Source organism: Lampetra planeri, chromosome 41 (assembly GCF_965212315.1).
Source record: "Lampetra planeri chromosome 41, kcLamPlan1.2.h2, whole genome shotgun sequence".
Classification (NCBI taxonomy): Eukaryota; Metazoa; Chordata; class Hyperoartia; order Petromyzontiformes; family Petromyzontidae; genus Lampetra; species Lampetra planeri.
In genome coordinates this window covers 3219254-3246864 of record NC_136147.1, presented here as the reverse complement: position 1 = coordinate 3246864, position 27611 = coordinate 3219254, and the positions used below count along the sequence as shown (strand labels likewise).

General features: G+C 54.4%; 2 protein-coding genes across 3 annotated transcripts in view; one reads left to right on the top strand and one right to left on the bottom strand.

Moving 5' to 3' along the window:
• The window catches only part of LOC144732085 (electrogenic sodium bicarbonate cotransporter 1-like), an 81206-nt gene extending 77800 nt beyond the window's left edge, over positions 1-3406 (top strand). For both annotated transcript variants that reach the window (XM_078613348.1, XM_078613347.1), the window contains exon 26: positions 231-3406. The gene's annotated coding sequence lies outside the window, so the exon portion shown is untranslated. The remainder of the gene's footprint in view (positions 1-230) is intronic.
• Positions 3407-4025: 619 nt separating this feature from the next.
• Positions 4026-27611, bottom strand: part of LOC144732084 (uncharacterized) — a 47883-nt gene continuing 24297 nt past the window's right edge. The window contains exons 2-11 of the mRNA XM_078613346.1: positions 20576-23972; positions 16826-16916; positions 16211-16304; positions 15040-15248; positions 14418-14571; positions 13922-14011; positions 13111-13248; positions 12553-12705; positions 11657-11981; positions 4026-11018 (exon numbers count right to left, since the gene is read on the bottom strand). Of these exons, the coding sequence (XP_078469472.1) occupies positions 9592-11018; positions 11657-11981; positions 12553-12705; positions 13111-13248; positions 13922-14011; positions 14418-14571; positions 15040-15248; positions 16211-16304; positions 16826-16916; positions 20576-23972 (6078 nt within the window). The 3' untranslated portion in view covers positions 4026-9591. The remainder of the gene's footprint in view (positions 11019-11656; positions 11982-12552; positions 12706-13110; positions 13249-13921; positions 14012-14417; positions 14572-15039; positions 15249-16210; positions 16305-16825; positions 16917-20575; positions 23973-27611) is intronic.

The window sequence follows — 27611 nt, the reverse complement described above, 5'->3', positions numbered from 1 at the left end:
ATTCGTATCATTTGACGTATTCTCCGGATCGTAAGATGCTCGGGGAAAAGTAAGACGGCACCCCAAAACTTGCATCTTCAAGGTTGCTAAAGTCTGATCTCTCACACACAGCTACCTTATAACCCCCCCCCCCACCACCACCACCATAAATGTATCTTTAGAAGAACCGTCTTTGAATGCGGTTTTCACGATGATTAACTCTGCGATGCTTGTGCGTGCACCTCTGCCAGGTGGTGTTCATGCTGACGTGGCCACTTGCTCCAGACTCCGACGGTGCCCGTACCACCCCCCCCCACCCCGGGTTTCCACCGCCACACCGCCACCGGGCACCTTGCGGAGCGAGGAAATCCGCGCGCGCCCCCCCCCCTCCCCCCCCTCCGTGCAGGCAAACGTGAAAACGATCGAAACGCGTTGCGCTTTAAGATATAGCTGTAATAAGCGAAAGCGCTGAAGCTAAGTCAATATAACCCCGTCGTTAACACGCAGTCATTAATGTAAACGGAGACGATCGTTGTTAACTAAAATATACGGCCGTCGGAGTTTGGTGGAATTACGCGACGGACGTTCGCGGATAGACGAGCGCACGGAGGAGGGGGCGGCCGCGTTGGACAACGCCACGCGCAACAGAATCCCTCGGCCGCACCATGTGCTGCAGCAGCAGCAGCAGCTCATGCCCTGCTGCAGCAGCAGCAGCAGCTCATGCCCTGCTGCAGGAGCAGCAGCAGCTCATGCCCTGCTGCAGGAGCAGCAGCAGCTCATGCCCTGCTGCAGGAGCAGCAGCAGCTCATGCCCTGCTGCAGGAGCAGCAGCAGCTCATGCCCTGCTGCAGGAGCAGCAGCAGCTCATGCCCTGCTGCAGGAGCAGCAGCAGCTCATGCCCTGCTGCTGCAACCATCGCACATCGGCTCCAACAGAGCCACCTACGCAATGGTTGTACTTTTGCGTTTCAATTCTTCCTCCACGTGGCTATTTCCCCGCCCGCCGGCCCCCCCCCACCACCCCGAGGAAGAGTCACGAGTTTCTGCGTACACTTTGGGAGAACCAAGCATTTCTACGCGGCGATTAGTGCTCGTGCGTGTGTTCCGACGGCAGAGAAACGTTGCCGATTTTTTTTTTTTTCCTCCCTCTTTCCTGGGTCGTGCGATTTCTGCCGCAAACGCTGCGGTGAGTCGAGGAGCAGCGCGGCGCGTAGACGTTCGGGCGACGTTCGGGCGACGTTCGGGCGACGTTCGGGCGACGTTCGGGCGACGTTCGGGCGACGTTCGGGCGACGTTCCCACGCTGTCACGTCGGTGAACGGCATTCGCCCTCCCGAAGGAGGATGCGATGCACGAATTCGCCTTTTAGGTACCGGCGATTTTATTTATTGACACTTAAAAAAGAAATCATTCGCTCCGTTGTAGAACTGATTATATTTAAAATATATATATAGAATTTTTAGTTTAAAAAAATAAGCGGAAGTGTAGTTTGAAATGTTGCGTGCTCTGTTCGAAGAAAAAAAACAAATGTGTTTTAAACAGTGCAGCGTAACCCTGCAGAGCTATTATTATTTTAGAACATTCACTTGAATTCACGAATCGCGCGCTAAGCATATTTTTATATCGGCTTAACGAAAACATTTTTTTTAGTCGTAAACGAAATTATAACTTTAACACCACCAATTAAAATTTGCACACTGTAATACTATATACTCAAAAGTAGTCTGAATAAAATACACGCTATAACATCAGTTAACAAGTGGCACGTCCCATCAGTGTAAACACGTCGGAGGTTTCGCAACTCATGTTACAGAATTTTTTTTTAGGTCAGATGGCTTAAGTTAAATGTGTCTTACGCCCTCCTCCACCTGACACACAGCAGAGGTCGCAACTGGCGACCCGATACCCGTACCCTACCCGATACCCGGCTACCCGTACCCGGGTATGGGTACGGGTAGCCGATTGCGACCCTGGTGCGGCCGGGTACGTGTACGGTAAGGAATCAAAACCCGTTTGCGACCTCTGACACAGACAATTAAGTTGTCACGTGAACAACCGTGCCACGTTACAACTGCTTCAGCAGCAAAATGAGCAGTGTGTGTTGGACAAGCAATCTAACAACACTGAACAATTTTCACATTTCTAATGGAAACTTTACCAGGTATAGAGGCCACTGTGCTACGAGGTCTGTTTCAGGGGCAAGTTGGGTCACACACGATATCATCAGCCATCACACGTGGGGATTTATCGTCGTAATCAAAGTAAACTGAATACATGTTTCTGAATGTGGAGGGTAAACCCGGAGGGGACCCAGACAAAAACCCACGTAACCACAGCCAGAGAACACTCCAAATATACAATCCTCTATGCATAGCAGGCGAGGGAGATAACGTATGCGTGGATTGCAAACGACACAGCTGGTGGTGCTGCTGAACCACAAACTGGCAGATTGATCAGCACGTGACCACTTTATGAATTGGCTATGTCGGGTGGTGGAGGGTGTACGCCACAAGCTATACTCGCCGCGGCCATCTGCCCCAGACACCGATTACGAAATTTCCATCGGGGTTTATTTTCAGCGGCGCTCTGCGTGCCCAGTGGCCGGCTCGACGATGCACGCGCTCATTTCACGGTGCTCGCTCTGGTTCACGGTGGTGCAACAACGCTGCCAATATTACGGGGAGGGGGGGGGCTTGTCGTCTCCCAACCCCCCTGCGAGACCTCGCCCTAGGCATGCCATGTGTACCGTGACAGACGGCCCAACTGTGCAACTGTAATAGTGGCACCGCTGGGCATAAAGCAAATTTAAAATAACTAAATAATTCCTCCACTGGGTCACCCCCTCCCTGCACTGCCGGCACCGGCAGTGCACCGCTGCACGTGTGCCGTGCACAGCAGAGCAAGGCAGTAAACGTGTTCACGCGACGACTGTAATAAACCGAGAGCAAGAGGGTTGGGGAAAACGAAACGAGAGGCAAAGCCCTCTGGTAAGGGGCGAACCGCGCAGTTTTTCGCAAAGGTGCCACCCCCTCCCACGGGGACGACCTCGACACGTCAGTTGGAGGACGTTCCAATCTCATCTCGACGTTCCGATGGGGCTGCAAGTCCCCCCCCCCCCACCCACCCTGGTTCTTAAGTAGTTGTGGACTTGCTCTGTGGGGGGTGGGGGGGGGGCGCAGACCACGACGCGGGGTGCTTACCGAACAAACGGGACGCAGAGCAAACCGGAGGCGGCGGCCACACTTGAATTCCGCAGCGTGCGCGCCGGAACCGTGGTTCGGTTGGCGTGGAACCGTCTCCGGATAGCGCCGCTTGTTAAACACCGGTGGCAAACAGAACAAATGGATTTCAAAACGACAGGTATTAGATTGTTTTTTTTTCATTTAACTTGTTGGAAAAACTGCGTATAAGAATAAAGAATTTAACAGTGCTTACACGTTGTACATTGGCGTTACTTTCTCTGCAGGTGAAATCAAAAGGGTGAAAGGTGCACGCCCTTGCAATTGCTTGCTCTCAAAGCCACTGCTGGTGGAAGTGGGTGATGGAATCAAACCGGTGACCTCCGTTTTGCAAGTCCAGTGGACTGACCATTACACTGCTGCGGCAAATCCCACACACAGTGTAGGCCGCACTTGTGCCACGCTACACCGCCAGTGTCACGCGAACAACACCAGTGTCCCGCACTTATACCGCCAGTGTCCCGCACGACACCGTCCAGTGCCACACCAGCAACACCAGTGTCCCGCGCGATACCGCCAGTGTCAAGCGAACAACACCAGTGTCCCGCACTCATACAGACAGCGTCGCAATAGCAACGCCAGCGTCCCGCACGACACCGTCCAGTGCCACACCAGCAACACCAGTGTCCCGCGCGATACCGCCAGTGTCAAGCGAACAACACCAGTGTCCCGCACTCGTACAGACAGCGTCGCAATAGCAACGCCAGCGTCCCGCGCGACACACCGACAGCGTGGTGCGCCGCGCGTTCCACGGCGAAACTGCGGCGGTGGTGTGCCGCGTGCGAAAAGGAACCACCAAGTGCGCAAACGTGAAGAGCAGCTCAACGTTTTTAATATTAGGATATGGAGGAGGAAAATAAAAAGGAAACCCATCACTGCAACAGCCAGCATCCCACGCACGTGAAGGGAACAACAATGTGCAGGAACGCAGTTAACATAGTGGACTAAAAGGTACTGCCGAGTACTCGGAAGAGCAGGGATGAGATGGGAAACATCCAGTTGAAATGCTTTCAAGATTTGGAAATTCTGCGCTGCTGCAAGAAGTCGACCTTTCAAGAAATATTACAGGAGCGGGCGGGCGGGGGAGGGGGGTGTGCACATTTCTACAGCGAACCATATCTTGAGTGCATGAAATAAATAAATAAAATACAGACACCCACAATAACTCAGCATATTAGGAATGATTACAGTTCTCTTAATTAATTCCAATCAATTACCTTCTCAATTCATTACAATACAATTTCATATATTACGTATAATCCTCAGTCAAACCCATTTAATAATTATTAGAATAATAAAAAAAATACGCTATGAAATAAATGACGATAAATGAACACTAAGTACAAAAAAATCAAGGAGAGCGATGTAACAGGGATTTGGAGCTCCCATTGGGGGGGGGGTTGAAGTCGTGCCTTACGCGCTTCGCACTCCCATCCCCCGAGACTACCTCCTGGACACGCGCTCACTCCACAACTGGCACCATCTGCACCCCCCCTCCCCCTGGACTCGTAATCTTTTTTCACGTCCGATGTGGCAAGCACGGTCTGCCCCTAAATGTGGAACGTCGTCGGGGGTAGAGTCGGGGGGCCACCGTTGGGCCAACCACACGGGCCAATCCTTGGGTCCAATGTCACGGCCCAATCCTTGGGCCCAACGGTTGGGCACAACAGCACCCGCCAACCGTTGGAGGCCCAATGACACGTGCCAACCCGTTGGCCCAACGTTGGGCCAACCACACAACGACGTTGGCATGGTTTTACCAGGACTACCCCCCCCCCCCTTCTCTCCCCAGCATTTTACCAACAACTCATCCCGTTGCTTAATATCGTAATGGTTATTTTCAAACCAGATTGAAATAGTTACGCAATGGGCGAGCATTGCCCTGCGAGGGCAACTCGTCAGCTACACGGGAGGAGGAGGGGAGGGGGGACATCGTTAAACAAAAACAGCCACCGAATCCATTCTAATAGTTTGCCAAAGAAAATGGAACAAAAATTTACTAAATTCTGTATTTTTTTTTTGTATTTTATTGGCAGGCAGTAAGGTAATTATATTTCATCCAACAACAGGCTGCTGCCTGGCTGAAGAAAAACCACAATTACAAAGGCCTTGGGCTAAATACAACAATTTACACGGCAATACACACAACAAAAATACACTTACAAAATGAAGATTTAAAACACCAACCGCTCCAACCCCTGAAGGATATCACACTTCCGATTTAGAAAGAAATAAAATACATACAAGCGAAAATACAGGCAGAAAAAGACTAAAGCTTATCCCTGATCTTCCTTGTGTTTTTCTTCGAAAGAAAATGAGTTCAAGTCACAAAACAAGAAAGGCAGGCAACCCCTTGACCGTAACAAACTTGAAGCTCATGCCCACACATGATCCTTCTCCTGTTTTAAACTCTGCTGCTGTATCAAGTCTACGAGGGATGGTTCGAGTTCTGCTCCGAATCTTCACGATTATAGCCAATGAACGGCTTGCATGACAGGCATTGCCGAACACCCGCAAGCCTCGGCCACACACACTCACAGGCCCAGCCAGAGACCAACAAAAGCAGACAGAGACCTCGCACACCAGAACCAGGAGATCCTCACCCCGCCCACAGATCTCACTAGGCAGCACCAGACCTCACCAGAGGACGAGGGGGGACCCCCCTCACCAGAGCTACAAACGATGGATGCCGCCGATGACGACGACCTGACCTCAAGTGTTTCCTGGGCAACTGCTGTATTCCAACAATCACATGCTGATCTCTCCTGAAAAAGCACAGCCACACCTCGCGCTATAGACTTGAGAGTTGAGGTATTTCATTCGCCGCTCGCAGTCTCTACCTGCACGTCGTTTTAGCACACTGCGATCGGCTCCACGAGTCGAAATCTGTTTTTACAAAAAAAGTGTTTGCTTTCATGTTACTCCTTAATAACAGCAGGAAATTAGCACCATGTTTGTCAGGACACTCTCAAAAGTTATCTGAAAATGACTTCAACTTTTTTTAATTAGGAATTTTTAAAAAGTCTTTTTTGTATAGGTTTTTTTTTCTTCCCCGTTTTAAAAGCAAAATGTCGGGAGGGCCAGAGCCGATTTTGCGAGAGCCTTTTTTTGCCCAATGAAAAGTTGCATAAACGCTTGAACCTCACCGAGGATTTCTCCTTTTCTGTTTCACCTGCAGATTTTCAGAGTTAGCGGGGAGGAGGGGGGGGGTTCCTGCCTCAAGGAAACCAGCAACTATTCATCGCGATGGATAAATGCTTCAGTTTTAAAAAAGAGGGACCCCCCCCCCCCCCAAAAAAGATTCACAGAGTTGCTAACCTCACCACCCCTCGTCGTTTCCGACGATAGCACGATGCACATTTTTCGTAAATGTCTATTTTTACCAACACGTATTTAGAACTAAACATTCGTTTATTCTCGATAACGAATACAGTATGTGTGTTCAACCCAGGTGTGGAGAGAGCCGGAGAGTAAGTTGAACAATTACATCTTTCTATACAGTAGGCTGCAGATCCTGCAGTGGGGGGAAGAGAGAGAGAGGGGGGGGGGTTTGCTGTTGAGCGGCAATGGAAGTAGCGCCCGACACAGATGACGAGACGCGCCAAATCGCACTCCCGCAAAAAAAAAAAAATTCGCTTAGCGTTTTCAAGTTGTTACTTAAAATCAAGTGAAAAAGTGCTTTCTTTAACAGAAAATTGTAAATCTACAATGGTAACCGGTTAAAGAATCATCGTCATTCTTATTATTATAAAGACAACTTGTCTAACAAATGCATCACTACCCTGTAAAAAAAAAAAATTCATAAAAAAACACAAACGACACACGACAGAAGGCAGGAGCTCAATCGGCACTGCCTCTTACCCCGGCGGGGAAGGAAAGGGGGCTTGGGGGGGGGCACCCCCCCCCACGCTGACCACCAGTGCCACCATCCTCACCCACCCCGCCCCCCCCGCCAACTGAACGTAAATTAAAATCGCTTTGTAATGAACGCAGTTCTTCTAGACAGTGTCGCGAAACTCCTCAAGTCAAAGTCCCTGTGATGTTGAGCACCAATAGCATCCAGCAAACTCTTAGAAAATCCCAATACACGCTTACTTGTAACGCACGCACGCACGATACCCTAATTAGCAACGTGTACGTGCCTGTTTTGCTTTAAAATCGTAAAATCCCTCGACAAAACATAGTTAAAAAAAAATCACAATATCATTATTATATGCAATTTTACATGTGTAAAAAAAAACCCCACCTCACCGACGACAAAAAAGAAGTCTTCTAGGCTAAAGGTAAAACACGCAAACCGCACACCCAATAAAAACGCACCGGATTGATGTAAACCAACTTCAAAAGTGACCGATCAGCACCAGAGTTTTGTTGCGTCACACACTTTGCGATGACCGTTGTTGACCGGTAGACGTCATAATCGCCGTCGCCTACAGTAAATAAAAAATAATGAAATCAGACGCTTGGCAATCTCGGCCGATGATGATGATGATGATGCCGCCGACGGTGATGACGGAGAAGTGAAGTAACACCCGCGGGTGACAGAGGTGGGGGGGGATGGTGGGGTAAGTGGGAGCCTGTGAACCTCGAAGGCACGAGGCAGCACCAGGGGCGTGGAAGGGGGGGATTGGCAGCAATCGATGTGAGTGCACGGCCCCCTCCCACCGCCTTCCCCACACCCCACCGCCCCCCCCAACACGGCTACACCCAACGCCTCGCTTGCATAGAACCACGAAAACTCGGCATTCCCGACTTCGCACGAGCACCGGCAAACGTAGCACCCCGTCCCCGCCGTAACCCTCGGCCCCGTTAAGCACCGCTGCGTGGAACCGGGTGGTTTAAATGTCACCTCCGATGTGTGTGTTTTTTTAAGACATTTCACGTTTAAAGCAGGTCTTAATATTGGTTGCAGTTGTAGAATTTGTTTCGTTTCGTTCACTGGCAACACCGTAACTTTGCGATTCAGAATGGGCGTTCGAAATAGATCGTCAGCTCACAGGGGAGAGATCCTTTGCTAGAAGCCAAATCTTGTACCTGGCAGGCATGGCCAGGAAGAGCCCCACTCTCTCTTGCTCTCATCACCAAGCAACCAGCACCTATATCCATCCACCAGCAGCGACGCCACCGCTCGCAACGGCAGCTTCGTAGGCGTAGCCACCACCATCACCAACAACAACACCCGTGGCCTCATTCGCATTCCGCGCAGAATCTGTCTGCAGTTTAATTGCTGGTGTATTTTAAAAAGGTATTGTTGTTTTGTAATTGGGACCGTACAGTAGTAAGCTTGCAATTAGACACGTTTCCCAATGAGTTTTTGGTGGAGGTTGTTAAATCAGCTGGTGCGATTACTTCACGCCGGGTTTGTAATTTGCCGCGACGGAATCGTTGCATATCTTTCAGGAAGCCTGCGTGGGGAGACGCTAAATGACCCAGATGGAGTCGCGAGACTCGAGGCTGCGGATATAGCTCTTCCCAGGTCGCCTTCGCCTGCAAGGATTGAATCATTTTTAAATCCTTTATATTAAGTTAACTTGGCTTGCTTGCGCGCTTATGGCCGTGCAAATCTTTCGGTCGTTTTTTAACCCACTTCCCGTGATCCAATCGAGCTGACATTTTGCACACAGACTCGTTGTGCGTGACAATTTCTTTTCGTGAAAATTTTTTTCCATAACTTTACACTTTTTAGGAATTTTTTTTTTTATATTTAATTACCAATTGCTTAATGGTGGCAGGCAATCATCTGACCCATAGGTGGCAGCCATCTCAAGCCAGAGGACGAGAGGACTCTAGCCGCCACGCATATAAAGGATTTATAGTGAAAAACTTTGTTTTTACGGGTTAATTTTTTTCTCCCGTAATTCCGAAACATTTCCCCCACCCCACCCCTGCATTGTGGCGAAAGCCCAAAGCGAGAAGGAGGCTCCTCGATGTGAAAGAAACCGAAAGTAAAAAAATACAATAAAAAAACGCACAAAGCACACGTGACGCGGTGACACCATCCCTCAGAAATAAAACACATTTGAAGGTTTTTTTTACATTTTAAACAATTTTTTGTTGTTTTGCTTCTGCAGTGGTGCCACGACGCGTGCCAATGAGTCTCGTTGTTAGCTGCCGTTCAGAAGTCGATGTCGACTCCAGGCTAAAGCTGCCATTTTTACGTTTTGCAAGAGATTCAGTTTTACAACCAGTAATTCAATACTTGTACAGCAACCTGTGAGAAACTTGAGAGAATGTTTTTGTTTGTGTGTTTGTGCACGTGTATTTGTTGATAAAAAAAACGGCGACGAATCTGACGAGCCGGCGCGGACATCGGTGAAACGCGAGCGGACGCGTGCCGCCACGGGTTGCCCCCCGCGGTGCCCCCCCCCCAGACCGCTCACACGAAGTGAGAGTAGTTCCCGGAGAGGTGCGTGCAGGGCTTGGAGTGCGCCGTCGTCACGGAGCAGGTGGCGTGCGAGAGCGCGCGCAGCGTGGGGATCCCCTCCTTGATCGCGTACGAGATCGGCGGCAAGTCCAGGAAGTCCAGCACGTTTTCTTTCACCTCGGTCACCTTGACCCTCTTCGCCGCCACCGCCGATGACGACGACAACGAGGATGGGGAGGGCGCCCGGCTGACGGGGGTCTCAGTGGACGGTGCCGCCGGCACGTCGCCGCCGCCGCCGCCGCCGCCGCCGCCCTCGGCCGCCGGGTGGTTGGCAGACTCCAGCTCGGCCATCTCCGCCGCTTCGCGTTTGGCTTTTTTGTCGGCCATCTTGGCCTCCCATAGTGCAAGGCCGTGGCGCGGCACATTGAGGCTCTTGTGCTGGTAAAAGACCAGGGAGATGCGCGTCGGGTGGCGGCGGTTCGGCTTCCTGAGCGGCGTTGTGGCGTGCAGCTCGCGTTTGGCGCACTCGATGAGCACCGAGCCGTGCGCGGGAGCGATGGCCACGCCGCCAATTTCCCGATCCAAAAAATTATGCTCGCTGTCCGACCACACCTCCTCCTGGTCGTCCTGGTGGGCGGCGCCCACCTGGGAGGCGGCACCCTGCGCCGCGTGCGCACCGTCGCCCATTTTCTGGTGGCAGCCCTCGGCGACGCCCAATCCCTTGATGACCCCGTTGACCCTCTTGGTCGGCGTGGCCTCGTCCCTGCCGACCTTGAGCGGCGAGGACGCCACGTGGGGGGGCGGCGGCGGCAGCTCCGTCGTCGTGCCCTGCGTCTGCTGCAGGTGGTAGCCGCCGCCGTGCGGGTGGTGCGAGTGGTGGGCATGCGGAGACGACGCCAGCTGCCCGGCCCACGGGGACACCGACGGGTGGTACGCCGCGGCCGCCGCGGCCGCCAGGTAGGCCTGCGCCCTCTCGTCGCCCAGATCGTAGCCGCCCATCGCCGCCCTGGTCGGATCCTCGGCGTAGTGGGGCGAGACGGCGAACGGGGAGGCGCCGTAGAAAGTGGCGCCCTGGTACCCGTGGTAGCCAGGGGACGGCGCGGACGCTGCCGCGGGATAGGGGTAGTGCTGGTGCATGAGCGTGTGGATGGGCGGCAGGGTGGGCCGCGCCCCCATGAGCTGCGCTTGGTGGTGGGCGTGGTGGTACGAGGGGTGGTACGGAGGCAGGGCCGGGTCCGGCTGCGGCGACGGGTAGAGCCCCGCGTGCGGGTAGGGCGGTGTGGCCGGCGTGCCTTGGTAGTGCGGAGAGGCAAGCGCCGAGTGCGGGCTGGGCACCGGCGTGTGCGCGCCATAGCGCAGCGCGGCGTACTGCCCCAGGGGGTCCACCGCCGCGTGGTACAGGGGAGGCGTCACCGCCGCCAGCTGCTGCGGACCGTTGCCTGAATCGGACACCGCGGAGAAACCAATCGCCCTCAGCACTCAAGACTCGCGGCCGCCACCCGAGCCTCGGCATGGTGATGAATCGGCCTAGCAAGTTTAGACCGCTTCGTCTCATCCACACCATGTTAAAAAACCACACTGCAGGTCCCCCCCCCACCAACACACTCATTGATTCCTCCACACATGCCGAGGGGGCGTCTACATTACGGTTTCATCTCATCCACAAAGTGTCCAAGACATCACATTGTACACAGCTAATATCACTATCTCTTCCTGATTTTCTCACGAATGCCTCAACTTTGGAAATTCCCTCCCCTCGTTTGTTCCCACATTCGCATGACATCCAATTCAAGAAACGTATGACCTCCGGATCAATTCCGCATACAGCACACGTCACATGTCCAACTCAATGGGCAATGAGGTGTGGGCAGATTACGTGAAAAGGAGATATGCGAACATCCTTAGACGACGCAAATTGGTTACCTCACAACTACAAAAGCGCAAACTGCTTTCCACGCGGAGAAATGCGTTCCTGCGGGCACTGGGTGTGGGCGGTCAATCGGGCAGGATGACGACGCGTCGGTCGGGGATACGCGACGATGCACCGTGTTTGTCAAGGGGAGAGGGTGTTGCAAACCAGAGAGGGCGGCCAACTGCAGCTGCTGCTGGATCTGGGAGTGGTGCTGCGGCGACGTGAAGGACTGTGCGTCGGCCATGCCGCCGCCATGCTTGGAGCCTCTTCCCGGCGTGACCTGCGACTTTTCCGCCCTCGCGTCGCCCCCCGCCGCACTGGGAAGGCCGTGCGGCTGAACCGGCGATGCCGTCGCCGCCGCCGCGGCCGCCGCCGCAGCCGCCGCTTGCTGTTTCTCCGCGGCGGCTCGCTTGGCCTCGGCTTTCTTTCTGCGACCGGACTTGGCGGGCTCGGCCAGCATGCGGACCTCCCGCGGGAACGACCTCAGCACCTGCAATGGCGAGGCAGACGCGCACGCGCGCACGCCAGGTATGTTACCCGCGTGTTAGCAGTGTGTGACCGTTGTTCCTGTTACCTGTGTAGAGGAGTAGAGGAGAGTGGTGGCGTCGTGTGCGCTGTCCGGTGCGGTGACATCACGGGACGTGGGGTCGCACGCGCTGGGCAGTGCATGTGACGTCACGCCTCCTAGGGTATTTAAGGGAGACCCCGTGACGTAAGCGGGGTCACTGGAGGAACGGGGATAGTAAACAGGGTGAAGAGGGAACCTGGGATAGTGAGAGGGATCCAATAGGGAGTCTGGGGAGAAGCCGGTGGTAGCCGTAGAGGTGCTTCTCTCTCCGGTCGGTGGAGTCGGCAGACTCCACGATCCGACACGAGAGAGAGAGACCGGAGCTAGCCGGCTGGGACCCGACTCAAGAGTAGCCCCTGGGAGTTGTGTACCCTGTGAAGTAGTGATACGTGTTAATAAACCCTGGCGGAAGCCCCTAACTCACCTCCGTCTCCGAGTACGTCCGTCGGAACTACTCAACACCTGTACGTGACCGGCATGTCGCCGCCTTCACCTGTATGGCGCCAGTGCGAATGCGCTTGTCCAGGCTGTGGGGGTCGCCGTGCTCGTCCAGCTCCGCCAGCTTGTAGAGCGGCAGCACGTGCAGCTGCTCGTCCTCCGGCACCACGCCGATCGCCCGGTTGTCCTCCTTGGTCAGCGTGCAGACCTGGTGGTGTCGCGGGCAACGCAGGGCGTATGTGGCGTTGTGCGTGGCGTGTGTATATAAACACGCTAAGCGCGTCCGTCCGGTTGACGGAGGACGTTGGGAGATCCCTTGACGTTATTCGAAAAAGAGTACAAAAGGAACGCGCGCACGCCAGCGGCACTTGACCCAAATATTGCAAATTTTATAAATTCACTCAAGTTACACAACTGGAAAAAAACACACACCAGCGTCACCCCCCCCACCCTCCCATGAAACCACCACATTCTACGATCGTCTGTGAAACGGCACTTCTGCGATAGTAGCCTTGCGCTGTAAGAATCGTGCAAATACAAATTGCAAGGTGGTCAGGATTTGCTTTCACGGGGGAGGGGTGGTGGATTGGGGGCGGTGGTGTGGCAAGTGTACCACGGTGCTGCCGTTGGGCATGTTGTGCTGGTCGCGGTGAGCGTGGGCGCAGAAGTCGACGCAGGCCGTGACGCCCGAGAAGGGCCGCCCATCCTGCAGGCCGAGGCGGCAGTCGGGGGCGGATACCTCGTGCTCCACCTAACCAGGAGAGGGCGGCAGTGGTGTGTCGGCGGCGTCGCGCCATGCCTTGCCGTATAAACGAAAGCTCCGAGTAACGAACAGCGAGCTGAGTCAACCCACCCTCTGCCAGAGCCACCACGCCTTTGCGCTGGCTGCTCCTTTCTCACCATCACAATGCGTGAATTCACACGTTTCCCGTGTGCGTGTGTGTGTGGCAAGGCTCCATTGGCTGGGTCATGTAGCCCGCATGCGCAGCCACCGCATGCTCAAGCAGCTTCTTTTTGGCCGCATAGAGGGGGCTAAACGGGCACGACTGGTACCAGCGGTGTCAAGATTGGCCTCTATGGAGGAGGCTCATGAAGGACGCTACTGGGTAGTTAGAGGCAGTCGCCCACCAGCAACAACGGACGGCAGAGGAGCGACGCTCACAACAATGAGTGGAGCGCCGGGTGGTTAAAACACAGCAAGTTGGCACAGTATGGGGTACAGCCGGTGCATCTACCAGTCATCTCAGTCAGCCAACCCATGTCACCTGGGTCTGTCCCGAGACCTCCTGTCAACGAGCCTTCGACACTTCACGTGGCCGCAAAGTGCACCTGGCCTGTTAGAGGCACCGTGGTGACATCACCGTCACTTAGTGGCGAATGGCGGGTATTGGTATTGGTGTGCGTGTGGGTGGCATGTGCAATACCTGGTTAGTGTAAGCGTCTGGGGCCAGCTGCTTGTACACCGGCCCCACGTGGGTTGCCAGCTCCTGCAGGTAAGACTCCAGCTTCTCCTCCTATCGCCACAAAACACAAACTCGGTGACCCACCCACGCCGACGCAGCTTGGCCTTGTCTTGCGAATGACAACAAGGGACCCTTTCAACGTCCACCGTGCAAGCAGACGGCGCGTACATTTACGGTTCATGCACCCGCAGCGTTAGAATCAGGGCAGCCGCTGGATTCAAACCGCGAACCGCCGCCACAAGCGGCGAACGCGCCACGGGCTGGGTCACATCACCGCGCCTCAGAGGTCGCAACCGGGTACCCGATACCCGTACCATACCCGATACCCGTCTACCCGTACCCGGCCAGGTACCCGTTTGCGACCCTGGTGCGGCCGGGTACGGGTAAGGAATCAAAACCCGTTTGCGACCTCTGGGTAGAAGGTAGGGAGGGGGACGACGGATGTTGGCACGCGCACCTCCTTGGAGCTGTCATCTCCGTTCAGCTTGAACTTGCGCGGGTACTTGCTGCGCGCAAACTTGCAGCCGTTGTAGTACATGCTCCAGGAGCAGCCGAACGAGAAGGAGGCTCCGCAAGTCTCGGTGTCCAGGCCCTGGCAGGCGCAGGTTCGGCTACGGGCGGGCCACGCGGAGGAGGGGCAGACGCGACGAGTCCACACAAATGCACGCACGCACACACACACGCGCGCACACAAACACACGTGCGCACACGCGCACGCACACACGCGCACAACGAGACTCAGTCAGTTTGGTGCCCAGCAGCGTAAATTTTGTCAAACGTTTGTTTATTTAATCACCGTCGTAGTATGATTCGTAAAAAAAATGTTGGATTAGGCCACGTCATAATGTGGTCACATTTCTGTTGCAAGACCCTCCACCATCTGATGCAGCCGAGCAAATCGAAAAAGCAATTAATAGATGGTTATCGAATTGCTACCAGGTCAACGCTCGTTGCAAATGAGCCTTCTACACCTCCTGTTCCCTCTCTCTCTCTTAGAGTTCTCACCTGGGGTAAAACAAAATTATTTAAAAACTCGGGGAACTTTTAAGCAACGCGCGTTGCGTGACGATCGGTCTCACTCTTCGTTGAGGCTGCATCGCCGGCAGGTGGGCACGCCGTAGTTGTTGAGCGTCGAGGTGAGCTCGTTGTAGAGGAGGTCAGCGAGCCCCCGGTTCACGCCCTCCCACGCCATGATGGCCATGACGATGACGGCATTCTCGCACCGGTGACCGGCACGCTCGCGCACGATGCACAGCAGCTTCTCCTCCTCGCTGGCACGCCGCAGGACCTGCCAGGCCCCCCCACCCCGCGCCACAGCCACCGCTCACTTACACAGGCCCCTTTGCAGAGCACCGACGCTTGCTAATATACATACCTGCCACACTAGGCGCAGGACTTGGCAGGCCAGCGGTGGGATGGCACTCACGAATACAGACAAATTGGTTGATGATCCAAAACGGTTTTGTTCTGGATTGATTTTAAAATACAACGCGATACGAAGCGACGTCACTTTAATGATGTCATGTCCACGTCTCCCCCCTGTTAATATTGCTGGCTATGCGACGACGCTTTGGCTTAAATTGTTAAGCTTTAAAAAAACATTTGCACTGGCATTATTGTTTTACCGATGACACTTCATGCAAACAACATTTTTCAACGTTTTTTTAACTACTAAAGATTATCATCTTAGTTAAACAAAATTCACTTGAAACTTAAGCAACACATCGCATATGGCTCTCACTCTTCGATTGGCAAATACATTCAATTGCCAAATCAAACCCTTAAACAAAAATGCACCCTAGGGGGCGCAGTGGGGCAATCCTTAAGACGTTGTCGCTCGCAATGAAAAATCTCGGGAAGCTGCCGGAAGAGGTTCGTGTGTGCGAATACAATGACGGCCACATCTTCTCCCGTCCACACCGCCAGTGGCGAGATGTTATCTATCTCGCACGGCATACAGTAGATCGTGGGTTCAATCCCAACCATGACGCTTGTACATTTGGAGTTTGCATGTTCTCCCCGTGGTCGCGTGGATTTTTCTCCGGGTCCTCCCGGTTGTTCTCTCCACATTTAGAAACATCCGATCAGAGTGTTTGGATGCTATGAATTTCCAGGAGATAAGCCACTTTCGTTGAGATATCATTTGTGGTCAGGTCGCTTCTGATAAAGGAGCTACATAGTTCAGTGGGCATTATCTTGTAAAAGGAAAATAATACGTAGTTTATAAATATAGTTTCATAGTTCACTCACCCACTTGGCGATGGGGCAGCCCTGGGAGCTTTTGCCTTCCTTCCCAGTGTACACCACCTTCTCAATCCGCACGGCTTTGCCCTTCTCACCGAACCTGCAGAGAGAGCCGGCCACGTGCCCCAAACACAAGTGCATTAGACGGTAAACCTGGCCATCGATGTGGTTCAAAACGGCAACTCAATCAATCCACCTCGATATTTTACACCGTTATTTGGAAATCCTGCTGCTGTCGCGACAGCCGTGGGTGTACAAAAGCACAATCAACGAAAAAATAACCTCACATTCATCTATATACATATATAGCACCGCGGTCTTGAAAAGGAAAAATATAGAGTGGGCGCAGTGGATCTGGGATTGATCCCCGACGGGGGCACAGTCTCTGCGTGTAGTGGGTACGTTCTTCTGCCCGTTCTGCGTGAGATTTCTCCGTGTTCCTCCCATAGCTAACAAAACCCCGTGCAATGTAACTGGTGTGGGGTCAAAACATCCCAAATTCCACGGGATCATCGAGCGCGACCCCCCCGCACGGCTCTGACGCACCAGTGGAAAAAGGGGGGGGGGGGGCGGTAATTGGTGGGCCCGTACAAACACCGCGTGAGGCTTTGTGCCACCGACCTCGTCTCCATGAGGTGGCGTACGGCTGCCACCGTTGGGCCGGCTCCCAGGTGCGTGTAGTAGGGCCCTTCGTCCTTCTCGATGATTTGATCTGAAACATCGCGCATCGTCGTCACACCGCGCTCAGATATTCGCCACACAGATTTCAACCATATACAACACCCCTCACCCCCCCTCCTTTTTCTTAAAGCATGCTCATTGCTTAAACACTCATTAGGTGGCTGAAAACACCTTAATATATAGGGGATGACAGTACTTGGGCAATTGTTACCTTCCCGTTTATCTGTGGCTCCACCCCATTATAAGATGGAATTTGCATGAACGACGACGTTATGTACATAAAACAATTATACCGAGCCATGCTTCCAGTCCCATACATATTCCCACAGCCACATTTGCCGGGAGTATTTATGACCTTTGACCGAAACACTTGAAAGGCAGTTTCAACCCTCCCATCATTTCACCATCGCTGACACCCCACCCCCTCCACTACCCCCACCCACTGCGCCCCGGGCCGACTGCCCACATGTTCTTGACCCAATGTAAACATGTGCGGGGGACCGAGTTAACACCAAGCAGTGAAGCACAGGGCCAAACTTGTAATGGGAGTCTGTGTCACGAAAGTTGAGATAAGTTTACGACAGCTCCATCAGCGGCACCAGACGGATGGGTTTGGTTGCACCGCCCGCAGATGGGAGTTCGCCGATCACGGTGTCCGAGAAGGATCGTACGGGGTAATTAGTTCCATGAACTGGCCAGCGGCTCGCAATCTGAAGGTCGTAAGTTCAAATCCTGGTCGGGGGTTGACTCAGTCCATCACCTCTCCAGGGGGTCGATAAAATAAGAAACCACTTTGTGGAGAATTCAACAGTGGTTGATCCCTCTGGAGAGACTCATCCAAAACACAGAAGTGTAAGGAATTTCCACCACTGGCTCTGGGCTGTTATTGGGCGATGAGCACCAATGCTTAAATGCATCCATCCAATCCAATGCAGGATGGGGCGAACACAGTCCGGTGTGGGATGGCGATCCTCGCGTCAACAACTGTCGCACAGACAACTGCGCAGATCGCAAAGAGCACAACGGGGCCTGACATGGAGCCCTTGTGGAACGCCATGCGCACTGCATACGCGAGCTCGATAAAAATTCTGAATTCTTCACAAGACCCAACGGGATACATAAGAAACATGCAATGGCATCCATTTATGGGCCGTCCCCAGATGCTCCAATGACGGGAAAGGCAATGCAATGATGTCAAAGGCTGCAGAAACTACCTAAAATGGACAGTGTGGTAAACTGTCTCTCGTAGGCCATGAGTCCAGACCAGATATTTCACCTGTCGGTAATACCTAAGGTGGCATAAAGTGATTGATGTGGCCGAAGTGAATTATGTGAACGCCACAATTAACATTATACACCTTATGTGGTACTTAATAATCTCTACTCTGGCACATGACCTACTTGTCCATATCTACAAGTATAACACTGTTCATGTTAATCAGAGCGGCCTGCGGAAGGTGGTGCTGTGGCTATAACCAGACCGAAGTGTTTTAGATTTTAGCTTTGAAGATAAGCCAGCAGCCACACTTTGGACGTAAATGACAGATGAGAAATCAGGCCGTAGTCATTAACACAGCTTGATGCCAGAGGTTGGCTTCTTGAATAATGGATATGCTCCGGCTGATTTAAAAGCACCTGCAAACGCCAACGGCACCGTGGAAGGTTTGCTGATTGGCACCAGTTTAATTGGTGACAGGTCGTTTAACACGGGTGGCAGGAAGGAAATTAGCTACGGATCAGCAGGGCTTGTAACATTTCCAGGCCTTTTTCTGTTACTTTTCAGGAACGTCGAGCAATTTATGTGTCTGCGTGCTCCTGCGTCTGTGTGTCTCTGCTGTGAATGTCTGCTGTGTTCATGTCTTGTCGACAGAGGGCACTATGTGGCAATAACTGCCTTTAGTGCCACAGCTTCAAATCTACGCCAAGCAGATGGGTGTGTGCACCGTGCCCTCCTTCATCGGTTCTCGCTGACAGCACTTGCCTCAACAGTCCGTGAAGGCTATACTGGAGATCTTTGACTTTGTGCTCCGAGAGAATAATTTGTAAATGTCACATGCAGTGTTTCGGTGACACGGTGAGGCCATTTGACGTAACACACAATCCATCGTTAACCCCCCCACCTCTGGACCTACTTGGCTCCGGGCCAGATTCAGATGTCTTGACAGAATGCCATGGGGTTTGGTCATGGCTCGGCTCGGATGTGCCAGTGGAAAGAACACCACCACGTGTCTAGAGTGAACGCCACGTCTAGAGTGAAGAGGTATTCGGGGGTCCAGCTATTATCTGCCATCGTCATTGCACGCCACGATTTATGAATGCACGTGGTAGCTAAAAGGGACACATGGTTTCAGTTGCAAAGCTCGAGAATTCAGCACGTGATAGTGTGTGTTTGTGCATGTGAACACATAGGTGCGTGTGCGGGGGGGGGGGTATGTGCGTTTGTGGGGAGAGGTGGTGTAGCGGTTAGCACGCAACGCTACGAACCCGGCGACCCGAGTTGGATTCCCACTCACGGCCAACACCCCGATTATCTGAAATCGGTCCTGGGCCTTCTATAGGTCGACTCGGCCTCAAATGAGAACCTGGTACTGTGTGTAAACATCGCCATTGAGGAGACAAAGGTGGCCAGGCGCAGTGCTGGGGAGCGGTAGTGTAGCGGTTAGCGCGCTGTGCTATGAACCTGGCGACCCGGGTTCGATTCCCGCTCACGCCAACACCAGTGACGATTATCAGAACCGGTCCTGGGCCTCCCCTAGGTCGACTCAGCCTACAATGAGTACCTGGTGCGGTGTGTAAACATCGCCATTAGGGAGACAAAGGCGGTCGGGCGTGGTGCTGGCCACCCACCCCCTCGTGTACCGTACCGGCCTTCATAGGTGCTCGCTAACAGCACTTGCCCCTACAGTCTGTTAAGGCTATACGGGGGATCTTTGTCTTTGTATGCGCGCGCACACGCGGCACGCGTGCGAACACGTTGTGCATACGCGCGCGCACACAGAGAGAGGCTGGGCCTTGTCAAGCGCCCAACTCTCCGTGGCGCGGCGCCCCGTTTGGGCGGCGTCGACCGAGTGACCCACTTGGAGCCGTTCGCTCGCAGCGGCGTCGGCAGCGCCAGAGAGAGACGCGGCGCGTCAGCAACGGCCGACCGCCTACACTAGACAGGCCCCAACTGCTCACACGGGTCCGGCCCCCCGCCACCACCCTGCCCTACCCTCGCGGGATCCTCGTGTGCCGCCGTGGCCTTACGGGCCCCTCGCCAGTCTACACTTTCATAAGATGTGGCGCCTGCCCTTCGTGGCCCTGTGGGGAGTACGCAAACGATGCCTCAACGAAGTGGCTTATTCAGTGAAAATGTACAGCAGCAGCCAAATACTCTGAAAGTATGTTTCTAAATGTTTAGGGAAAAGACGCGGAGGACCTGGAGAAAACTCCAAGCGACCACGGAAAGAACACGCAAACTCCAAATATACAGCAGGCGTCAGGGTTGGGATCGAACCCACGACTTCCTGTATACCAGGCGAGGTAGTTAACATCTCCCCACCGCGGCGCCCACACGTATACTATCCACGACGCCGACTCCTCCTGTAGACGGTGACACTGACACGGAAAGAGACGCTACTGTTGGCAAGGTGCCCGCCGCCGCGCGAGCGCACGGTTTTCTCCGTTTCTCCCACGGCGTCCCGTACTCACCCACGCAGCTGCACGGAGGAAAGTCCAACTGGCCCTTCTTGGTGGGCGTGTCCAGGATATTCTTGGTCGGTGTGTCCAGGTACTTGAGCGGCGATTCCAGGAAGCTGCTGAGGATGGACGGCGGCTGCTTTGCAGGGGTCGAGTTTCCCGACAGCGTGGCCCCCTTGTCCTCCTCCCCGTCCATCCCCACGGACGCGGCCAGGGTGGACAGCACCGTGATGGGCCCCGAGCTCTCCACTTTCACCTGGAGGCTCTGCCTCTGCAGGTAGGCCGCCAGGTGAGCTTTCACGGTCGAGGATGACGGCACGGACGACGACGGCGGCAGCGAAGATGGCGATGGGGACGAAAAGGAAGTGCGCGTCGAACCGTGCGTCCCCAAATCGTTGCTCGCTCGGTGGCACATTTCGGCTGGCGTGGGTTCGGTTTTCAAACGCATGTTGTGCGGCGTTGGCGTCTGGTTAGCCGGGAGATCGGCGGATGCGCGAACAGAGCCCGGGCGAGACGACTGTGGGTGGGAGACGTCCATCCGTTGCTGCTGCTGGTGCTGCTGCCGCTGCGACAAATGGTCCGACGACTCAGGGTCCTCGGCGATCTTTATCTCGAGCTGCCGGATGATCTCCTTCAGGTCGTCGTTGTTCGGGTCGTGCACGGAGGACTGCTGCTCTTTTCGGCTCGACATCGGCGAACCACTGCGAATCACTCTGTGCCCCAAGTCGTGGCCACTCGCACCTCGACTGGAGAAGCAAATCACTCCGTTGTCCGGCTGGGATGTTTTCATGGACGAGCCTCGTTTATCCTGCTGCTCTCCCGGCCCAGATGCTTGCTGAAAACCAATGCTGTTGCTGCGAGACAGGCCGCTTTTGTAACTCGAATTATGTTGCCCCTTGAGTGCTGCCTTGTCCCTGTGTCCCTGCGCGGGGTGCTCCTTCGACTGCATCTGTTGCAGACGCTGCTGCTGCTGCTGCTCGCTCCCGAGCACTTTCTGGAACAGCCCTTCATCCCCGCTCTGCATGTGCTGCTGCAGAAGCCTCTCCAGCGACTTCTGTTCCACCTCGGAGTGTTTGTACGGCTGCATCTGCTGCGGCATCGGCTGTTGGAAATGCATCTGCTTCTTGCTGCCGTAGTATTGCCGGGCGTCGGAAGCGTGCGCAAGCAGCGACAGGCTGCCCTGGGGATCCTGCGAACCTTCGCAGTGCTGCCCGTGCTGCCCGTAGCGCTCGCTCGCCGCCGCCGAGTTCTTCGCGTCGCGCTCGCCGTGCTGCGGGCGGGCGTGCATCACGTGCTGGCCTCCCTGAGGCAGCAGGTGCGACTGCAGGAGCCCGTGCTCCTCCGCTGGGTCGCTCGAGTTGCGTCGGCTTGTGATAGCACCTTGGAGAGTCCCTGATCGCTCGGCGTCGAGTCCCATAAACGTACGATGGCTTTTACCTTTGTCGGCGTCGAAGCACACGGACGCCACGTGATTCATAATGACGGAGCGGGTGCTGCACTGGTTGCTGGTGGTCGCTTGCTCCGAGCACCTTTGTTTCGAGGCATCACCTCGCAGCACCTCTTCGGACAGCTCTGAGTAGGGGCGGCTGCTCTGCTCTGAGTCTCCCTCCGCTCCCATCGACAGCGGCTGCCCGTGATAGGAAGCGACCGCCGGCTGGTGCAGGTTATTACGGGGCACGGGGGCGTCGTCTTCTTTGGCAACGGAGGCGGCTCCGTCGGAGACCTGGCCGTGGGCGTTTGTGTGGCCTTGTGACTGCGCATCCAACGCTGCGCTCTGCTGCCACTTGCACTGCTGCGATTGGGCATCCTGAAGCAGCAGTTGCTGCTGCTGCTGCAGAAGCAGTTGATTGTGTTGATGATGCGAATACTGCTGTGCCAGCTCATGGCTCTGCAAGAACTGCTGATGCTGCTGCGCCTGCTGCTGGTGCTGTGTAAGCTGCTGCTCTTGAGCAAGATGTTGGCTGTGAAGTTGCGAGTGCAGCTCTTGCTGGTGGTTCATCAAGCTGTGATTCGGTTGCACCAGCAGGGGTGCGATGTGCGCATCGTTTAGAATTTTCTGTTGTAGGAGCGACTGCCCCTGCGGCGGCTGCCCCTGCATTGGCGCCAGCGCTTGGGACTGCTGCTGCTGGTGATTTTGCGCAGCCGCGCCGTGCTGCGCCGCTTTCTGCGAGTACTGTGCAGAAGCCTGGGCCTGCAGATGCTGCTTGTGCTTTGCCGCCGCCGCTGCCGCCTCTTGATTCTGCTGCAGAGGCCCGGGCCACAGCTCGGCCAGCGTCTGCCTGGACGTGTCAACGCCGTTGCTCGCTTGCGAAAGAGACGCCGCCGCCGCCGCTACCGCTGCCTTCGCCGCCGCTGCCTTCGCCACCTTGCCCGCTCGGCCCTTGCCCGCCGACTGCTTGGGCGCGGCGCCGGCCAACTGGGCTCCCGTGCCGTTGGACAACTCGGCGAGCGCCTTCACCGCCGTCGCCTGCTCGGGGCTCATCTGCTGCTGCAGGGCAAAGTCGAGGAAGCTCTGAAAGAAACCCGAGAGGTGAGCGTTTGCCCCTTTTTTGTTTTTGCCGCCGGCGAGTGCCAAGGCGGGAGAGCTGCACCTCTCCGCCGGCACGCTGCCGCCGGACGCCGCGGAGTTTCCGACGCCGCCGTTGCCGAGCGAAGCCTGGGCTGAGGGGCCCGGCGCGGCTCCGCTCGGCTCCGGAGTGGCGCAGCTGCCGCCAGCCTCGGGAGACCGCTCGCAGTCGTTGCCGCTCTCGGCGGCCGCCGTTAAGTCGGGGCAGTCCGGGCCTTTGCAGTCGCAGTTTTCGGGCTTCCTCTCCGAGCACGCGGTGGCTTTGCAGTATCCCTGCTGGGCCGAGGCTGCTTCCGACAGGAAGAGCAGGGGGTTCGTGACAATGGGGCTGGGCGCCCGCTTGGCACCGTCATCCGGGCTGGGCGGGTACTCGCCCGTTCCGCCGTTCACCGCGGCGGCCTCGCCGCCTTCCGCCGCCAGCGCGAGGCTGTCGGCCAACCTCAGCAGGTCCAGCTCCACGTCCTCCAACCGTGGCTTTTTGTTCGGCGGTATCGCCTGCGGGCACGAACCGTTTATGTGCCGCTTCATGCCATGGCAATTCTGCTCCGGCTCTGCGGGCTGCCCGTTCTCCACCACCACCTCCTTGCCCTGAGAGGAATCGTCCTGAAAGTCGTCCTGAGTGTCGTTCTCGTGCGCCACGCCGTTGGGAGGAGGGGGCGCCGTCGGGGATGGCGAGCGAGAGGGGGCGGCGAGCGACGGCTCCTGGCCGGGTTTTGCGGCGGCGGCGGCGGCGGCTGGGGGCGTGGAATCTTCAGCGTCGCGGGCGCCATCGCTGGACTGCCCCGCGGGGTCCGGAGGTCGTGACTTCCTCGAGCCATTGACGGCCTTGCTCCTTGCAGCTGCCTACAAAAACACACCACAGACACGCACACACACGTTGCAGATGTGCGGCCGGGCCAGAAAACACGGATTATACTTTGCCAGTTTGGCGAAGTATAATCTAACAACCTCTGTGACCGACACAGCGGAACGGGCCGAGGGGACATTCACCGAGGAGGTGGAGCGATTAAATCAGCTCATCTGCAGGTGCTGGGTGGATGATTACATCGAAGGGGCACGAGAGGCCTTTACCCAGCAGTGGTATTTATGGAGTACAGTTACTGTGTCGTGTTTCACAACGCAGACTAAAAAACTCTCTATATTAAAAGAATGTTGGCCAGATAAGGCCCCACTGAGCTATGTAGCTCTTTTTTGGAAGCGACCTGGTCGCATATGACAGCTCAACAAAGTGGCTTATCACGTGGAAATGTACAGAAGCCCAAGTCTAAACGCATGTTTCTAAAATGTGGAGGGAAAAACCGGACTCCCCGGAGAAAAATCCATATGAGCACGGGGAGAACATGCCAACTCCAAGCATACAGGCGTCAGGGTCGGAATCCATGACCTCCTGCATACCAGGCGAGGTTTTTAACATCTCGTCACGCAAGTAATACCAGCGGAGAAGCAAGGCGAATTAAATTAAATGGCAGCACAGCTGGTAGAAGCAATGGGAGCATGGTGGCGCACACAGCGAGTTAAGTCCGACTGTCAACCACCACACTCCCACAGTAATCCGCCAAACTCGGCAGCCTCACACGACCATCACCACCACAACCACAGGGGCTCTCTCTCTCTCTCTGCAATGGCGCACGCGTCCACAAGGCTGCAGAGTCTAAACATCTCTCGGCTCGGTCATTAGTCAATGAACTCACCACCAACGTGGGTCACGAGACACCTCCGGCAACTAAAATCCGGACCTCAAAAACACCACGGCTAAGCGTTGGTGGGCCGGGGGGTGATTGTGTAAAGCCGATTCTGCATCAACCGGATTACAAGGCACATTTTTCGTTCCTCCGTATTTCAAAGCATTAGCTGGGGGTTCGTGTTATAATCCAGAAAATATGGCATTCTTCTCATGTTTTAATCATTGCAATGAAATGGAAAGTTACATTTGCTCCGACATCCCCACCACCCTTCCCACATCCACCCCAAAAGCGCAAGTTAATAAACAAGACACGAATTAACTAAACCTCTTTCCAGAAAGCTAATTTACAAAGAAATTTAAGTAGATGCCAAGTTCTCCCCACTCCCCCCCCACGCCGACACCCCCACCCGCGGGCACCCATCTGATGTCGGGGGGACAGCCAGTAAACTCAAGGAGATTCAATTCACTCGCCGCTTGCGTCACAAGAATCACGAGCGCGCAGCAACACAATCGGACAAAAGCCCGGTCTAGACGGTGCGCATTACAGCGCCGCGGGATGCATACTGAGCCAACGTTGTGCGCGGGAGACGTGACGACGCGCGCTGCGAGAGGGAGCTGGGCCCCGGCCACCTGATCAGAGCTCCTGCCCGCCCCCCCCCGCCCTCGCAAGGTTCTGGAGAATCTCCCGAACGATGAGGGGGCTGGCTCTTCCCACCTAAAAATGTCCCTTTCTCGCTCGCACTCAAATACTTTCACCCTCTTCTCTTGCAAAGTGGCTTCCGTAGCCGCCCGTCAACACCCTAGTGTTGCTAAAACAATGCACCTTCTTGAAATCCATCTCAAAGCAGCACCCCCCCCATCACCCCCCCCGCTGCTTACTGCCGAATTTTACGAATTAATTGCACAAGGTCCACTACAACCTCAAACCACTGTTTTCTTACTGGGAATTGCGATCCTACTCGCTGGGCTCGGGGCTGGCTGCCACCTGATTTGAGCACCCTGTCCCATCACACGTCCAACCCAGCGCAACCGGTTTTTCGCCCCCCTATCCTATAACCACAACAATCACGTCTGCATGGCTCCTCCTGTCCTGCGAAGATATTCTCAGCATCCGCCTCAAGACACCTGTCCTTAAATGCAAGGACATTTGTATTATCAAACTGCTTAGTTTAAAATCTATAAACACGGATATCACTCCCGCCTCATCAACTGCCCTGTGCATTACACACCTGGCCTACCCATCGCATCTAGTTTCCATAGCGCATCTAACACAAGCCCCGCTAAACAAATACACCTTCTGCAAACTCCTTCTTAAAGCCCCCTGGCAATACGGACATTACTGCCCAAGTATACAAAGTCCACTACCCACCTCAATCTTCCAACCGGGGACTCGTGATCAGATTGCAGGAGCCACGTTTCTCATGAATGCTAATAGCCTCATCTGAGGATAGCTCGCATCTTCTTCAGACCCTGGCAGTGTCTGTCCTAAATGCCTAAAAAAAAAACGACAAAAATAGCTGCACGCCCCAAGCCAGCAAAGCTGTATCATGTACCTAATCAAAGTTCTGCACGTTCATCTAACCCCTATGGACTTCAGGAATTATATTTTTTGACTGCGCAAACCCCCGATCTGTGGTTTTAGTGAATACGTTAGGCAAGCACGGTCCATACCATTCCACTGCCTCCTTGTCTTTGTGTACACGCGCAGGCCTCCAGAGTCGCAACTCCAAAGTTGTTAAACAGCCGACCAAAATCTCACCTGCGATGCAGTAGCGGCCACAAAAATCAGTGCGCACTTAGATCGGGCAGGGAGGAGGGGGGGCTTCAGGAGATTTGATCTTTGTGGTAGGACAGCAGATAGGGAGAATGAGGATTCTCTGGATTTACTTTGTAGAGCTTCAGCAAGATTATAACTTTTGTGTGGCCGATGGGGGTGGGGAGGGATTTTCTCCCAAGTGGTTTTCTACCTGGATCTTTATCCTGTTTACCAAAGATTCTGGCAAATTACCTTGCCCACCCCCCCCGCCCCCACTAATCTGTGATACAGTGTATAATTACACTATACATATATGTTACTGTACGAATTGCTGCAGAAAGCAACTCGCACACAAAAGTACAAATGTGACCGTCAAGACATTAGAAACGTAAATATAAATAATAATAAAAACTCAAGCACGAGGTTCAGGAAGCTCTTGGCACAGCCCTCTCTCTGCATGCGAACCATCGAGCCACCATAACTAAGGAGACACTTAAGATGACATTCCCGACAAACGGGACCACCCCTTCCAAACACACCACCCCCACGACAACATTGGCATGTTTACAGTGAAGGCCTAAACAAAGTTGTCGCCGCCCTTCCTCCTCGTCTGCATGAAACTGTGATTTACAATTGACAACAATGGCACCAACGAAAGCGGGGAGTTTTACCCGTCTCGCTGCGTGATTTGCCAACCCCTCCGCCCCGACGCGTGAAAACCTGTTTCTGTTTGGATTTAAAGCTTTCGTGACTGCAGGGATTCATCTTCTTGGTTCTTTCGGTAAAGTCACGTAGAAGGGAAATAATAAAGTAATAAAAATAAAACGTAATAAAATAAAATAATTCTCACGACGTTTCGGCCACAACGCAAGCAGCCGTCCTCAGGTTAAGAACAGGTCTGGCGGAAAGACAGCGTCTGAATGTCGGAAAGACAGCGACTGAATGACGCTGTCTTTCCGACAGACCTGCTCTTCACCCGAGGACGGCTGCTTGCATTGTGGCCGAAACGTCGTGAGAATTATTTTATGTTTTATTCTTATTA